Here is a 17,996-nt window from a genome sequence, read left to right on the forward strand (position 1 = left end):
ACAATTAATTACAAATAATAATAATGGAAAAATTAACAATACTGATTTGTTTATGATTCTATTTATTACACCATCATGTATATTATCTATTAATCTATTATCCATAATCCTAATCTTTTCACTTTAACCTAATCTAATTTATTTATGTAAAATAACAATGTTGTTAATATTTTAGCCTAAAAACTAGGACATGCTTCTATTAAGGCCGTGATTAAGATAACTTGAAAACATCGAGGTTAAAAGTTGAATTTAGGGTAGCCTTCTGTCTCTCAATCCCTAGAGACCGTTGATTGTCAGAAACCTTCAAATAGCACTTATTCATTGGCGGAAATAGCAGGTTAATTATACCAGCTTGTCAATCTGGTCTCTAGGGCGATCTGAAACGATTCTTTCTGGCAGAAAACTTGCAAAAATTTCAGGTAGCAGAAAATATTCTATGGGACTGTTGGAAAACAGGAAAATTCATCGAAAAATGGTTTCAATCATCTTACAGGCTATTGTCTTCCGTTCATGATAGTACCGATTTTGTTCTAAAAGCAATATCCTTCATAGAGTACACTCGTGAAAAAGAGCTATACATTTTCTAAGATTTCTAAGCAATTAGAGGAAATAGAGCAAAATCCTGGCAAACATTTTGTAGCATCTTCAAGAAGCTACGGCCTGATATTAAAAGTGGTGTCTTCAACCAATGAATACTTGAGTACTTTCTAAAAATAAACTTTCAATTTCAACATGGGATTTTCGAGTTCCATCAGTTCACTTAATCACGGCCTTAACCGGGCAGCAAATGTCTCCGATGAGAAAATCTCGTCAGTTTCAAAGAGTATGGACTACATGTAAGAGTGGAAACTGGTGCTAGTATCGAACATAAACACAATCAGACGTTGGGCATTTCTTGACATATTTCAATTTTTTCAGTTGTTTTTTTCTTCTTAGTAACCGGACAATTATGTCGGACCGGATTTAGTAACCGGTAATTCTTAGTAACCGGACAATTATAGATCGGATAATTATGCCTACAGTAATTTTGACAGCTACTCTAATTGCTATAATTTTGCTTTATTCTTACTTTGAAGAAATGTCAAACGCTAGATGGCATTTGTGCTTTTTCGGTCAACACTAGCACCATTTTCTACTCTGATAAGTTTTTCGTACTCTTTTGTCAGGTTTTTTTCGTATCTCCGAGGCTATAAAAATATAACTCCAAACGACTTTTTGTTTATTTTGATCAAAAACGAATGGGATACGAATCTTCAGCAGATTTGTTTTAAGTTTGCAACATGATTAAAGCAGAAAATTATTCTGAAAAAAAGCACACGAGAAAAATATGTAAACAAGTGTTTTTTATGCCTGTTATCTGATAGGCTCTTTCGCTAATTTTGTGCATCGATATATATTAATATAACCTATATTAATATAACCTCCGTTAATATATAGGCTTATCCACATAATTTTGAGGTAAACCCATGATTTTTATGTAACTATATAGAATTATAAACCATGATTACTTGGCAATTGTATGGCTAATAACTATATATAATTGAAATAGCTTATCTTATCATATGTATGATACATTTTTACCTTTCCACTGCAGTCATTAACCAAACAGTATGACCGGCAGTCATTCAATGACCATTGTATGGCCTGCAGGCTATTAAAATGGCCTGTAGTCATTAATCAAACAGTAAAAAATGTTTAAATTGCTTATCTTATATTATCACAGATGTATAAAAATAGATTAATCATTTCATATAGTATTATTAATTGCTTGGCTTGTAGGTGGGGTAATTGGATTTGTATTCAGGGTATTTAGCTTCACCAGTGTACTGAACATCAGCAACATAGCCAGTGTAAGCATCAACATTATAGGTCACAGTTTGAACTCGTCCGTCAGGGAGAAGAACTCTGTATGAGCCATAGGTCTTTCCTGTGGCATCGGTGTCTTGCTGGTGAGCATAGTCGTTGTAGGAGGGGTCGTCCTTGACTGCCCATGCGAAATTGTAGGGTCTTGGTTCGTATTTGTAGTCCTTGTTGTACGAGGAGCTTGGGTATTTGTCTTGTGCTGCGACAACAGCCACAATAGCAGCAAGAATTATGATCTTAAAGAAAAAATAAAAGATATTAACTATTTGTTGTAGATTTGTCTATTGAAGCTTTTTTTCTGGTATTAACGGTGATTTCTCAAATGTATGATTTCTTGACGGACTGTGTCATAAAAAGATCATTGACATAACCTGCGATTTCTATTTACTCTGCAATTTTTTTCGATATGATTTCAGTTTCTTTTTTTTTTTAATATTCTCAGAGTAAATGATCACTTATTTTCTAGTAAGATTCATATTCTCGTGAATGTGTTACCCAGAATTTTTTTTTCATTTGAAGATTCAATTACAATACAATCCTACAGTGGCGCACTCAGAAAATGCTTATCGGGAGGGGTGCTTACCATGGGTCCCTGTTCCAACCAACGGAAAACTTTAACACTTCCTTAGAAAAAACGGTATTTTAAGGCATTACTTTAAGTTTGTTTTAGCTCTTTGAATAAAGTTTTGAGTATGGACTAAGAAAGGAATAATAAAACCGAGAAGATTATATAAGATTCAAAAACAGAATGTACTTTTTTTCTTGAGAGGGGGAACTACAACCCCTTTAAAAAGTTAAGATTTTTGTCCAGTCAAGCTTCTATTTTCTAGTTTTTTCAATTTCTTCTAAGATTTTTTCTGCCCGTCTCTGTTGTCTACGAATAATAGCCTTTTTGGTATCTTCATTTCTTACAGGCGTTTTTGGAACTGTCTAAACAAATATTGAAAAAAAAACAAAGTTTTCCACCTCTCCTAGGTCTTAAAAACGTCCTTAAAAACTCATTTTTGTTAAAATATAAAAAGAAAACATTTTTTTTAAGTAAATGTAACAGTGGCATCAAAATTCAAAATGATCAGAGATAATATTACATATGGGGGGGAGGGGCTACGCCTTCCGATCTTTACGCTGAAGTTTGTCCCCGATGCTACAGCAGCGACTACTGAAGCACAATGGCAATTAAAGGGGTATAAAAAGTATTTTTCACAATACCTCAAGAATGGAAGAGATTGGAACTTGTGTTATCGAATAAAATTTTCATTTAAGATGAATTAAAGGCAAAGTGTTTTAAAAAACAATAAAACTTTAGTGTGAAGAATGGGAAGTTAAGGAGGGAACACCCCCCCCCACCCCTTATATACGGAATAGTTACTGTTCTCTTACTGTTCGCTAAATGTTTTCCAGAGAAATTGCCTACGCATTGTTCTGGGTACCCGGCAGACTGACCGTATTTCAAACAGTAGATTGTATGAAAAGCGCGGTTCAATCCGCTTTATAGGGCTATAATGAAAAAAAAACTTTGAGATGCCTAGGCCATGTTCTGCGGATGAAGGATGACAAATTGCCGAAGATTGTCCTTTTCGACCAACTCTCTGGGGCTAAACGGAAAGCAGGTTGTCCGTGGTTGGGGTGGGAGGATGTCATAAAGAAAGATTTAAAGTTAATGGGAGCTTTTTGGGAGGGTGTAAAGAGGGTGGCTTTGAATAGATTGGGATGGAAGAGGAGCATGCTTAGCTGTGGCGGCCTCGGGCGGCTTGGTGCTGTGTTGAGTTTTTAGTAGTCGTAGTAGATAAGTTTTATTGACTAAATGGGTCTTTAGGAACAATTATGCCACTATCCGGCACAACTGCTTTTGAAACTGGGAAATACAGTTGTTTTACAGTTTAATATTTATTACCTTTCTCAGGATTTTCACTTGAAAGCCTGATCCTGCCTATCTTCGCTTTGCAATCATCGAGATTAGCTGCCTGGCTGTAACGCAGGTGTCAGGTCAACTTATGAGCCACATTAAGACCACCTACTTTTTTTATTATAGCTTGATTGCAATGGCTACACAATAGGAGCAGTCTTTTAAGACCTAATTAGGATCATATTTACCTCTGATTTTTTTTAACTTCACAATTCACACTTCATTCGTGATAGCAATAATATTTGCAATAATATTACAATATAACAATATTATAATATAATAATATTATATAATATTACAATGCAATACTGTTCTTATCATTAAAAATGCCTGAAACACTTCTCCACCATAAAAGGCTTTTGAACATTAATATGTATCTGACTGTGAAGGCAGTATTTTGTATATCATGTACTAATTTATGCCTTACCTTCATTTTTTTTTAGTTTTCCTGTATTCTCTATTTAGCACTGAATTGAAAGTGTATGCTAGCAACAAAATAATTGTTGTATTTATATACCAGATTGAAAAAAATAGTAATGATGAGATGTATGTAAAACCTCTTACCACGCCCTAGTAGAAGTGACCTTAACCGTATAAGTGTATCATTTTTTGCTTCTGGTCAAAAATACTAGTTCTGATTGAAAATTTACATCCCACAATAATTTGTGTCACCATCAAAAGTGCTGCGAGTCAGGCTCGTTTGCGCTAAGGAAGAGCTTGGAGTTTATCCTTAAAATTGAATTTCATGATTTTTTTTTTTAAATCTTCCTGCCAAAAAATGGTAAAATCTTGTAAAAAAAAACCTAAAACTGCGCTATTTGCCTGGGGTCCACTTAATCGACTTTTCCCCATAAACTATCAAGCAAAGAGATGTGTTGCCCTTGGACCCATTTTAATTCTATTCATACCTAAAAACCGAAAGTTTCTCCATTTTTTTTTGGGGGGGGGGCTTTTTTAAAAATTCCAGAACAGTACTACATTTTAGTTAGTCTTACCACGTTGAACCGTCAATATAAATAAATCAAAATAAATAAGCCAACCTAATTAGTTCATTTTGACAACGTTTTTCGTCCCTAAAAATCAAATGTTAACTGTCTAGTGAGTCCCATAAACAACTACACCTTCATAGGAAAGCCTTTTAAGTTGTTTGGTCCCACGTACTTTTATCTTAATTTCTGCTAATTTTTCACTCATGTTTCTTTCTTTTTTTATTTGACATTTATTACAATCTAAAACTGCATGAATGCATTTGGAGTTTTTTTTCTATTGAAATTGAATTTTGAAATTGAAAAATGGCCGCCTAAGTTTACATTTAACCAGTTCAATCGCCTTGCATTTTCACTGTTTTTGGTGTTTCAAGATGTTGACTTTATTCTTCTATAAATATGTCAATTGGCGAGCAACTGCACCATTTAACACTGTATTTCTCTATAATGCTTAAACACTAGAATGACCTAGAATTCTACATTACCTAGATGCCAGAATGAGGTAGACCCTAAACAACTTGCAACAAAAATAATTTATCACCATTTGTTAGAAGAAAATGTGCTTATTCACATTTTCAACAAACTCAAAATCGGTATCGGTACCCCTTGGCAGAATATGTCAAATTTATCCTTAAATTTTCGAGGAAGAGGCAAAAAGCTGGAAATTCATTGTGTGATGACACGTAGAAAAGATGTCTTCTATGGGCTATTGGGTCATGGATAAAGGAAATAAAGGTGAAAATGAGCCATCAGAGGGACAATTTTTGGCAATTCCTCTTTAGCGTTTTAAACTGTAGGGGTTATCTTCAAAAAAATAACGACATTTATTTTGTTATCTCCGAAAATTTTTTCGGTTATCTCAATATCGACATTTCTATCGATATTTATTTTAGTGAGTAAGGTGGCTTTTCTAGGAACCTACAAAAACTGATGCTTAAGATATTTGAGTGGCATAAAAAAATTGATATCGTAATTTTTTAATTAAAAAAAAAATGTCTTTTCCGTCGTTACCGGGATTGGTGAAAGGTGACAGATTGTGTGGCCATTCTTGTGAAGTTTGCCTTAAAAAAAAAAAACGTTGATATTTGTTGGAAGGAATAACTTTTATGGAACTACTAGAATCGTAAAAAATACGAAATGGATATGAAATTATTCTCCAATAAGTTTAATAATTGTCAGTGGCCCAGTAATGAAGTCCTTCACCTTCGAAATTAAACAAGCGCTATAGCATTACCGATTTCCATTTATTAGCCTTCTGAATAATTTCAGAATTTTTGATTGTCTGAATGTACAATAGTTCTGTTTTTAGTACACTGAAGTGCATAAGTTCAAAAGGTACGCTGCACCAGGGCTGACAATGTGGACCATGATATTTGTACTGTATATAGCAAGTGTATTTCTATGCTTTAGCTATTATTGCAGCAATAATTCGAGGGTTAACACACAAGAATTTCAGCTTTCCGAAGCTAGAAATAGCAGCAGCTGATTTCATCCAACGTTCTGCAATTTCGTAATTGAATTACATAGGGAGCAACGGAATTCTTATATGATAAAATACGAAAATCTCCAGGAAATCTCAAATTTTGATTCTTATCGTAAGCTTAACACGTTGTGAATCGCTTCTTGAAAGCTGAAAGCGCCACGTCCTGCTTGAAATTTAGCATTTAGCATGCAACATTTCCAGGATCAGCTGCAAAAGCAGGCATCTTATTTAAACCCTTGTTTAATCTTCCTCGAACAGTAAGTCCTGCTTGTATTCTTCCTTGAGAAATACCCTTTCATGCCTATCGTAATGTTGGTCCAGCCCCTATGATGGAAGCCCGTGGAAATAGTAGAAAGTGAAAAACCTGGAAACATACTGAAAGAGAATATCTTGAAACTAGGAGGATTCCATCTTCTCATGAGCTTCTTGGCTGCAAAGGGGATACCAAGGAAGGATCTGGCCTTCAATAAATTTTTGAAATCGTTGATGCTGCACGAACAGTATCTCCTTCATTGACGGGGAAAGCAGCAATTCGTGTCTTGGGCGGACATATCGGAAACTCCCAATCTATTTGTTTATAACATTTATCGGAGTTTATGAAAATACATCTACTGCGAGCTTTTTATGAAGGATTCATTGACGGTAGGTTAAGCTTACAAGATCGGGTAACGGACGTAGTTGAAGCTGCATTTGACAAGCAAAAGAAATAATATAGAAGGATCAAATCATCGTAAAATGATAAAAAAAAAAAAGAAGAACATTAGGAGGAAAATGAAACATAAACATAGGAGGAGTGAAAAACGACATAAAAAAATGCCTTGCGGAAGTTAAATTGAAGAACGTTAAATGAGTTGAAAAATATGCAGGTCAGTAGGGCCAACAGGGACTATAGCGTTATTTTCAATAAATTTTCTTTTAATGTAATATTTTCAGTCATCGCTATATAAGAATATCAAACAGTTCGTGGTAACGAACTGTAGTAAGGAGCGACCCGGCTCAATAGTAACCAAAACTCTAAAAAATGGAATTTTGATACCAATACATACATCAAAGAATCGCATTTTAATGCTGATTTTAAATATATAAGTTTCATCAAGTTTAGTCTTACCCATCAAAAGTTACGAGCCTGAGAAAATTTGCGTTATTTTAGAAAATAGGGGGAAACCCTACTCTAGAAGTTTCAAGCTCCTATCTACAAAAATGTGGAATTTTGTATTTTTTGCCAGAAGGTAGATCACGGATGCGTGTTATCACAAAGGGTATAGAATAAATAGTTGAAATAACTAAAAATATTTTTGCGTCAAGAGCAAGGTATTGTGGAGAAGATGAACCACCATATATGCGTAATAATTTATGTTCGTTTTACGTTTTAATGCTGATCCTTGCTTCCAGCTGAAAAAAAAAACTTTTTTTTTATTTATTTTCTCATTGTTTTTTTTAAATAATGCTGGAAAATTCTGCACCCCCTTTATGGAAATTCTTTTCCCTCATGATAAATTCCTCCATGGAAAGATCCTCCCACGTAACCCCCCAACCCCCCTACCCTCAACGCGAAAAAGTCCCCCTGAAAACGTCTGCACAGTTCCCTATAACTATTACTATATGTAAATAGTGGTCAAGTTTGTAACTTGCAGCCCCTCTCCCGGGGACGGTAGGGGATTAAGTCCCTCCCAAAGACACAGCTATTAGGTTTTTTGACTATGCTGAACAAAATGGCTATTTCAAAGTTTTGATTCGGTGACTTTGGGAAAAAATGAGAGTGGGAGGGGGCTTAGAGGCCTTCTAATTTTTTTTGTCACTTAAAAAGGGACTAGAATTTTTAATTTCCGTTAGAATAAGCCCTCTTGCGACATTCTAGGACTACTGGGTCGATACGATCACCCCTGGAAAAAAATAAAAATAAATACGCATCCGTGATCTGTCTTCTGGCAAAAAATACAAAATTCCACATGCTTGTTGATAGGAGCTTGAAACTTCTACAGTGAGGCTCTCTGATACGCTGAATCTGATGGTGTGATTTTCGTTCAGATTCGATGACTTTTTGGGGTTGAAAAGGGTAAGTTTCACCCTTTCTTTTAAGATAAGGCAAATTTTCTCAGGCTCATAACTTCTGATGGATAAGACTAGAAAAAAAAAAGGTAAAGAATACGGTATTAGGCTTTACAGTCCCTACCGGCGATGCTGATCTCCGTTTCTTGGCCTCTCAGCCAGGAAGGGCGATGGGGGGTTCGGGGCCAACCATCCTGTGCTTTCGCATACCCTTCCTGTTTACCTTCTCCAGTTACCCATTTAGAGCTGGGTCGACTCTGGCTGAGCTTACAGTGTCACGCCACTGACCTTCATCCCAAACTAAATAATTGGGTACACAATGATTTGAGCCTTCGCCCTCTCAGACAATGGATCCTGAATCCTACGCACCATTCCACTTTTCCAGGACGGCTTTTAGGTAAGACTAAACTTGATGAAATCTGTGTACTTAAAATCAACATTAAAATGCGATTCTTTTGATGTAGCTATTGGTGTCACAATTCCGTTTTTTAAAGTTTCGGTTACTATTTAGCCAGGTCGCTCCATACTACAATTCGTTACCACGAACTGTTTGATATATACATACATATATATATATATATATATATATATATATATATATATATATATATATATATATATATATATATATATTTATATGCGTGCGCATCAAGGGTAGCCGTATCGAGCTCAATAAGGCGGTCATAGCAAAGTAACCATTTCTGCTATTTTATGCCGCAAAGCAACAATTTTGGCCCGAATGGGGTGTGATTAGTACTTGGGAGGGGTAGCCCCAATAATATTGGCAAAACATTTAGTTATGAAGTAAAAGACTGTATTCATAGACCTGTGTGCACATAGGTTGTTGGGGAAGAGGGTCAGCTTCTAAAAGGAAGAATGTTCCAAAGGTTCCCCGGTCTGTTGAGGAATTGTTTGTACTAGAAAAAATTAAGCTTGGGAGAAATTATTAATGGTTTTGCAAATTATCTTAATTTTAAGTCTAGGGAAGAAAATAGACTATGTTGTAAAAGCAATTTACCCCGACAAGAACCATAATGTGGGTTATGTTGATTAGATCTTCATCAGTTCTAATTCCGTCAATTCAAATTTAGGTGGATGGGGGGTGGATGTGATTTTAGAAATTTAGGGGGGCGTAAATTTGTCTTTTTTCAGTGATAATACAAAAAGGCATTTTTTAAAGAAAGTAACCCCCCCCCCCTAAAAAAAAAGAGGTATTTTTCTTAATCTATGGGTCACACTCCTCTTTGCTCCCTTCTACCTCCCACCCCCTCCAAAAAAAAATAAACAAGCCGCTGTTTAGTCTTGATCAGACGTTAAGATCATTGATTCTGTTTCAGCTAAAGTTCTTAAATTATTGTTTATGCGTTCTTTGTTGTGAACTTTTTAAATATCTTTTAATGTAGTTGTTATCACCTTTATTTGTTTTACTTTTACTTTATTTATTTTTACTTTTTTAATTTATTATTTATTTTACTTTATTTTACTTATCACCTTTTATTTATTTACTTCGTTCTTCTACTTTTTAAAATTATATTAAAAGTTTCAATGAATTGTAAAGATTAATGTGAGAACTTCAAACGAACAGGTATTACTATAAAAAAAGAATTAAAGTAAAAAAAAAAGATTAGAAATTACTCTGAATTGGTGGCAGTTCTTTTATGATAATCTTCTGTTTTCTTCGTTTTGGATTCAATATAAAAAGTAAACATTTTATCATACTATAGGTTTTGTTTTGAGTTCTCGCTCAAGATATATTTTGACAAAAAAAAATGCCTGGCCTCTCCAAATGTCTGGACATCCTTTTTAAAGTTCAAGTTCATATAAGTTTATTTTTACGAATTCACAAACAAATAAATAAATTAAACAACACTTTCACGCTGGAAAAAACCTATGAGGGTTTGCGGTCATGTGAAATTTCACGTAAGTACTTACCTATTAACTCGACTTTAATTAATGAATTTAATACTTAATATTAATAAGTGTATTAATTAAATTTATTAGAGGTTTTGTGAGTTAAGGGTGCTAGAGTAGTTTTGAAAATAGATGTCAAGAAGACTAAGTCGCTAAGGCTAGGAATAAGTGAAGATGAAAAGTTGACATTAGGTAACAAAAACATTGATTAGGTGGACAGTTTCACTTATCTCGGCAGTATCAAACAGTTCCTGGTAATGAATTATAGTAAGGAGCGACCTGGCTCAATAGTAACCAAAACTCTAAAAAATGGAATTTTGATACCAATAGCTACATCAAAAGAATCGCATTGCAATGCTCATTTTAAATATATAATTTTCATCAAGTTTAGCCTTACCCATGAAAAGTTAAGAGCCTGAGAAAATTTGCCTCATTATAGAAAATAGGGGAAAACAACCCCTAAAAGTCAGAATTTTAACGAAAATAACACCATCAGATTCAGCGTATCAGAGAACCCTATTGTAGAAGTTTCAAGCTCCTATCTACAAAAATGTAGAATTTTGTACTTTTTTGCCAGAAGGCAGATAACGGATGCGTGATTATTTGTTTTTTTGTTTTTTTGTTTTGTTTTTTTCCCAGGGGTGATCCTATCGACCCAGTGGTCCTAGAATCTTGCAAGAGGGATCCTTTTTAAGTGACCGAAAAAATTAGAGGGCACCTAGGCCCCCTCCCAAGCTAATTGTTTTCTCAAAGTCACTGGATCAAAATTCTGAGATAGTCATTTTATTCAGCTTAGTCGAAAAACATTATAACTATGTCTTTGAGGACGACTTACTCCCCCACAGTCCCCGTGGGAGGGGCTACAAGTTACAAACTTTGACCAGTGCTTACATATAGTAATGGTTATTTGGAAGTGTACAGACGTTTTCAGGGGGATTTTTTGGTTGGGGGTGAGAAGAGGCGGGTATATTGGGGGAACTTTCCTTGGAGGAATTTATCATGGGGGAAGAAAATTTCCATGAAGGGAGTGCAGGATTTTCTAGCACTATTTAAAAAAAAAAATGAAAAAATAAATTGAAAAAGTTTTTTCAACTGAAAGTAAGGAGCAGAATTAAAACTTAAAACGAACAAAAATTATTACGCATATGATGGGCTCACCTCCTCCTAATACCTCGCTCTTTACGCTAAAGTATTCTTAGTAATTTCAACTATTTATTCAACGGCGTTTGTGATTCAGGGGGACAAAACTGGGACAAAATTTAAGCTTTAGAGTAAAGAGCGAGGTACTGACGAGGGGGTGAACCCCCTCATATACGTAATAAAAACATGAGAATACAGAAGTTCGTTAAGTAAGCTAATTTATAAGTTACGCATATCTTTTACTAATAAAAACATTCGTAAAAAATATAAAGTTCTAGTTGCCTTTTTAAGTAATCAAAAAATTAAGGGGGCAACTAGGCCTCCTCCCCCGCTCCTTTTTTCTCAAAATCATTCGATCAAAACTATGAGAGAGCCATTTAGCCAAAAAAAAAATAAATATGCAACTTTCGTTTTAATTATTCATCTGCGGAGAGCCAAAATCAAAACATGGATTGATTCAAAAACGTTCAGAAATTAAATATAAAAAAAACAAGTTTTTTTAACGGAAAGTAAGGAGCGACATTAAAACTTAAAACGAACAAAAATGACTCCGTATATGAAAGGGACTTTTCCTCCTCAACGGCCCGCTCTTTACGCTAAAGTTTTTTACTGTTTTTAAAAGTAGATTTGAGAGAAAGAGTCAAAACTTTAACGTAAAGAGCGAGTCGTTGAGGAGGAAAAGCCCCTTTCATTTGCGGAGTAATTTTTGTTCGTTTTAAGATTTAATGTCGCTCCTTACTTTCCGTTAAAAAAACTTGTTTTTTTTTATTTAATTATTAGTAAAGACGATGGGAGCAGTGAGGATGTTAAAAGTAAAATAGCCTAGGCTCAGAGAGTATTTTCACGGTTAAAAAAAAAATTGGAAGAATAGGAAGATAACTCTGCAAATCAAGATTAGAATATTGGAAGGTACAGTGTTGACAGTGGTATAATATGGCTCCTAAGCACGGGTGCTCCAAGAAGCGGATGAAGATTTTTTAGATGTTTTCCAGAAAAATTGTCTACGGATTGTTCTGGGTACCCGGCCTACAGACCGTATTTCAAACGGTAGGTTGTACGAAAATTATGGTTCAATCACGCTTTCTAGGGCCATAATGAAAGAAAGGTTGAGATGATTTGGGCACGTTCTGCGGATGAAGGATGACAGATTACCAAAGATTGTCCTTTTCTGCCAACCTTCTAGGGCTTAACAGAAAGCAGGTCGTCCGATGTTGGGGTGGGACTATGTCACAAAGAAAGATTTGAAGCAAATGGGAACTTTCTGGGAGGGTGTAAAGAGAGAGGCTTTGAATAGATTGGGATGAAGAAGGAGCGTGTCTAGCTGTGTTGCCCTCGGGTGGCTTGGTGCTGTAGTGAGTTGTTAGTAGTAGTAATAGTGGTATGAATTAAGCTACGTGGGTTACAACTTTATTCTCGACAGAATTAAAAATTTTGTTATTGGCAAAAATTGACAAGTAAAAAACTTGAAGGTGATTTAGTAACCTTTTCTATTCACTGATTATTGAGATAGCTCAGAAATGGAGTTACCTTTACAATCAGAATTTCATCCTGAATCCAATATAATATTGATTTCCTTCAAATATTTACTTTACTCCCACCCACCCCCTAAATTTCAAATATATACCTGATTGCGCAAGTGCACCGAATTTTTTGTGCATCATTCTTTTCTTCATATTAATTTAACTGTTTATCACAACGATAAAAATTCATTGTATATTAAAAATTCAGGATATATAATTGACCATTAGAGGGAAGGGTGTGGTAAATTAAATTTGCGACAGAAATGAATGTCATATTTTAGCTCAGGTTAAAATTTTGATTCTAAACCTATGTTTATTTCTGAGCTATATCAGTAATCGGTCAATCGATAAATTTACCGGTGGGTACCAATTCTGTAATTTGGTGCCATTTCGGATTTTGTTTGAATAGAATTTTAAAACAAATGAAGAGTACTATATATCTTTACTGAGAAATTCTTCAATAAAGTGAAAAACATTATGCTCTGCTCATTTCGTATTTGACTGGTTTTCATGATTTACGGCATATTAGACATGTTTTGCTGAATCAGATCTGAATTTTATAGGACAGGAAGCTTTTTGGTATGGAAAAAAACTGCTTTTCTTCTGTTCGTTTCCCAAAATACTAAAAATAGTAATAAATTGCATCTCATATAATATCACAGATGTACTCGTACAAAAATAGACTGTTCATTTTCTATAGTTTCTTTAATTGCTTGGTTTGTAGGCGGGGTAGTTGGATTTGTATTCAGGGTATTTGGCTTCACCAGTGTACTGAACATCAGCAACGTAACCAGTGTAAGCATCGACATTATAGGTCACAGTTTGAACTCGTCCGTCAGGGAGAAGAACTCTGTATGAGCCATAGGTCTTGCCTGCAGCATCGGTGTCTTGTTGGTGAGCGTAGTCATTGTAGGAGGGGTCGTCCTTAACTGCCCATGCGAAATTGTAAGGTCTTGGTTCGTATTTGTAGTCCTTGTTGTATGATGGACTGGAATATTTGTCTTGAGCTGTGACGACAGCGACAATAGCGACAAGAATAAGGACCTATAAATGAAAAACAGTCTTGTTAGTCCTTGTTGAGAACTTTTTGTTAGAGGAGTGTTCTAATTCTCTAATAACCCCTGCTCTAATTGTCTTTATCACAACGTACAACTACGGTAAAGAAAATAGAATATACTAAAAATAATAATCCCCAACGTATGGTACGCATGTCCAATTTAGGTTGCCATCAATTCTAATAAAAATTCATACCTTGTAGTTTTTTTTTATGTTATTGTGGGTATTTTATGGCTATGATACCTTTTTTTGCTTTATTTATTTACTGCGGTATGCGTTTTTAGCCGGGAAGATTGATTCTATTTTATTTTACTCTGTTGTCAAAGTGAAATTGTGGGATGTTTGTAGGATCCCTGAGGAAACATAAAAATTCTATTGTGCTTTTGTATTTTTTGTATTCTGAATGTTACCGACTCATAATGAAAGTCGCAAGCAGCCGGGGTGAATTTGGTTAGTTGGAAAAATTCTATCAAGGATAGGGATCTCGCATTCAGAGAGAAATTAAGATAAGGTAATCTAGCTTAATTGTAACTGTGCATAGAGCCATTCATAGGGTTGGTGGTGTGCGAAAAAAAATTATTTACAGCGCTTCTAACCCAAAAGAAAGCCCAATCAAAGTTAAAAATTTGATTAGAGTTGGCAATACCCCAGCTGCGAAATCCCTCTCTCAGCTGTGGCGTATATATATATGTATATATATGTATATATATATATATATATATATATATATATATATATATATATATATATATATATATATATATATATATATATATATATATATATATATATATAGAAACTATAAAACTTGTTTAGAAACTTAAAAGTTTCTATTCTAGGGTAGGGCCCTGAGAAACTCTTCTGAGAAACCCATACACCTCAGATCCCTCGTAGGTGGACCCAATCTCTTCCCACCCCCAATTGATTTTTTTTAATTATGCCCATGTCACTAAGAGGTGAACTGCCACGTTGTAACATCGATATTGCACACGTTTTCCAGATATACTCCACAAAATGAAGGAAGGTGGGGTTTTGAGATAGGTCTAAATCAATCGGGTAGCTAGATTTGTTCATTCAATAGATTATTAAATGGGTTGATTTCAAAATTATTGTTTCAAATTAAATCGCAAGAATCGCCATCCTACTGCGGTACAATCTCTGTTGTTATTTAAGTTTGGTAAGTTTTATTACTCAGGCCTGGCACGTACGCAGAGGGGGGGGGGCCTTCGGGCCCGCCCCCCCTCCAAAATTTTGTGAAATGTTTAATCCCCCATGGTTTCTTGAGATTTCTGGCAAAACTAGGACATTTATTAAGAATCTAGATACATGTTTGAAGCCTTTTTGGAAGGATTTTACAGCATGCTATTATCCGGTCAAGTCACTGCCTAATTATTAACCCATTTTCTGTCTAACCTTTTACCCTCTTCGAAGTAATTAGCGATTGTACTGTTATTATTTTTTTTTTTTTTTTTGTAAAGAGAGTTTGCTTTCCATAGCAAAATATAATTATCCTTGATATTAGGGCGTTTATCCCCCCTTTTCAGGATAAAGTACAGCTTTTAATGGATCAATTTCGGAAACTATCATTTTTCATTAAAATCTACGCTTTTGCAATAGAACGACTATCTCCAACAGCACCCATATTGCACTGTTAACCCTAAAATTTCCCTTTCAGGGGGATATAATAGATTAATCACTGGTTCTAAATCGCTATGAACATAACCTGAGCCTAAAACGTACTTTTGAGGCTTCAGTCTTCCCCCTCCCCATCCACTACAATACTACAGATTAAAGTTAATCTGTATTTTCCGATATATGTGCTTTTTGCATTAGTAAATAAAAAAAGTGCTACTTTATATCTGCTGTTTCGAAGGTTTTGCCCCCCCCCCCGAAAAAAATCCCGCGTACGTGCCTGACTCAGGCCTTCAATCAAGGTCAATTTCCAAGTGGACGTGCCAATGTCTTGTTTTTATAGTGAACGTGGAACGCAAATTTCCATATTTAAAAAAAACACACAGATTATTAGTAGACATGTCATGTAGAGGCGCAATTTTTCAGAGGGGGGTGGGCTGTTCTTACATGATCAACTATGGGCTATTGATAAAAAATCATATACTGTTCTTGTACCTGATCTAGGGTATTCCTGGCCAATAGAAAATGCACTAAAGCTAGGGTGCCAATTTTCGAAAATGTTGGGAAGGGGATCAAGGATTTTTTTTTTGTAAAGATACAAGAAAGTTATTTTTCCAAATCTACGAAGTTTTTTTTTTTATACTGAAGTGGGTTTTTTTCAACGTCTGGCGCACATGGACAAAATTAATGTTTTTAATTGGAAAACTTGACATCATATGAGATGTTTCATAGTCGTTGAGATGATATCATATGAGGTGTGCCCAAGACTACCCCGAAGTATTATTAATTTTTGAGTGGCCTTGTTATTTCTGATTGTTCAAAGATATTTTTAACTATGTAACCTTTTTTTTTCAAAGTAAAACCAATTCAAATTAATATGAGCCCAATTGAGAAGCATATGCTATCTTTACCTTCATTTTTTTGCGCTTTTCTTTATATTCCTTCTTTGGCACTGAGTTGAGACTACATAATAAAAACATTGAATGGTAGTACTTATATACCCAATCGTAAAAGGGGATGAGTTAAAATTGTTATGTACTACCACGCCCTTGTCGAAGTAACCTTAACCGATTGTTTTTTTTTTGTTTTTTTTTTTTCAATTGTCCAATTATTGTTTTGTGTATTCGCAGTTTGGGTATATATTTTTCAGGACACTCCCGCTTCTTTCTAAAGAATACGGTGATAGAGCAATTTATGTATATGTAGGCTACAAAACATAGGTATATCCTGTACAAATGAATATTATTGGTAACATAAGATATAGTAGGGGTGTCAATTCACGAAAATGTAGAGTAATATGTAGTGTTTCTTGTTTAATTTATTCGAAAACCCAAGGGAAAAGTGGCACCCTGTACTTACGTATCTATTTGTTATATAATCTTCCACCGTAGGCTGGTTGTCTTCAATTTTGCTACGAAGTATTTCAATTTTAATAAGCATATGCTTCTGACGATTAAATTACACAGGCCTGTAAGAAAAACAGGTTTGCTCCCCTTGTGAACCCCCCACACCTATCATTAAGCTATATCTAGGACTATACTTGAGTTGAAACTGAAGACTTGCTTACTTGTATTGGTGATTTAAGCACGTTCGCGTTACGGCGAAAGGTCACATGGTGCGAAAGGCACTATGTCTAGACATGGCGCCCAATTGGTGTCGGTAGCTCCATATCCGGTAGCTCCGTGGTCACGGTCTCAAATAGCTGGATAGATGAGGGGCATTAACCCCGTGTTCTATCGCTGGTGTTTTACTTCCAAATTTGTTGATTTTTCTAATGTCTTAGCGTTATTTGGGTGATATACATTTTTTGGTGATTTTCTTGTTTAATTTGGGGATTTTCATTAATATGGCGATTTTTTTTTTTTAAATTGGTGATTTTCTTCAGTAATTTGGCGATCTTTTTTCAAAAATTGTTGACATTCAATTTATGATTGGTCTTACTTTCATACTGAGGCCGGGGCATAGCTCCAGCATACAGAAGTCGATTTGAGGACAAAAGAGGAGTGAGTGTTGTCGTTATTCATTTAATGGGAGACCAGATAAAGCTAAAATAAAAGGTTATGCAAAGGAAAAAGTAAAACAGTTGGGAAATAATTAAAAAGGCGGTATAAGTCTGGAGTATTGGCTCTTTAGGAGTAGCAAAAACAGGGACAATTTTATGGAAAATTACCCTCTTTTTAGAAGCTAATTTTATGGAAATTTTATTGACCTGTATAATTTCATATTAGCAGTATGTCGTAGTATTAGTAGAAGCTAATCAGCAGCAAATGGATTGAAACTCATGTCCCATAAAATAAGGGTAGTGGTGATTCTCAAAGTGTCCTGCGATTTTCAAAGTGTTTTTGTGGCCTTTTTCTGCAAATTGAATTCGTAGTTTGAATAGGGCTTCTTCGGAAATCGCACAATTATTACGGAACTTAGGCACATGTACACCAGTACAAGTTGTCCTT

The 17,996-nt window shown here is 35.0% G+C and overlaps 3 protein-coding genes across 3 annotated transcripts in view; 1 reads left to right on the plus strand and 2 right to left on the minus strand.

The window, feature by feature from the left end:
- LOC136024960 (tonsoku-like protein) overlaps positions 1 to 17,996 on the plus strand; it is a 175,443-nt gene that overhangs the window by 146,022 nt on the left and 11,425 nt on the right. The gene's annotated exons all lie outside the window — the stretch shown is intronic.
- LOC136024937 (cuticle protein 19-like) lies at positions 1,695 to 4,303 on the minus strand. Its single transcript, XM_065700530.1, has 2 exons — positions 4,197 to 4,303; positions 1,695 to 2,099 (listed from the first exon to the last, which is right to left on the minus strand). Exons 1-2 carry the CDS (start codon positions 4,200 to 4,202, stop codon positions 1,761 to 1,763), a joined length of 345 nt encoding a protein of 114 aa, XP_065556602.1. The 5' UTR covers positions 4,203 to 4,303; the 3' UTR covers positions 1,695 to 1,760.
- LOC136024945 (cuticle protein 19-like) lies at positions 13,494 to 16,584 on the minus strand. The gene is made up of 2 exons (XM_065700540.1): positions 16,458 to 16,584; positions 13,494 to 13,902 (listed from the first exon to the last, which is right to left on the minus strand). The coding sequence occupies exons 1-2, from the start codon at positions 16,524 to 16,526 to the stop codon at positions 13,564 to 13,566; spliced, it is 408 nt and encodes a 135-aa protein (XP_065556612.1). The 5' UTR covers positions 16,527 to 16,584; the 3' UTR covers positions 13,494 to 13,563.

Source organism: Artemia franciscana, chromosome 1, assembly GCF_032884065.1.
Source record: "Artemia franciscana chromosome 1, ASM3288406v1, whole genome shotgun sequence".
Lineage (NCBI taxonomy): Eukaryota > Metazoa > Arthropoda > Branchiopoda > Anostraca > Artemiidae > Artemia > Artemia franciscana.

Coding starts and splice junctions, on each gene's coding strand:
- LOC136024945 (XM_065700540.1), bottom strand. CDS start 16,526: ATGTTTTTATTATGTAGTCTCAACTCAGTGCCAAAGAAGGAATATAAA. Junction 13,903..16,457: donor AAAAGCGCAAAAAAATGAAG/GTAAAGATAGCA, acceptor TTTCATTTATAG/GTCCTTATTCTTGTCGCTAT.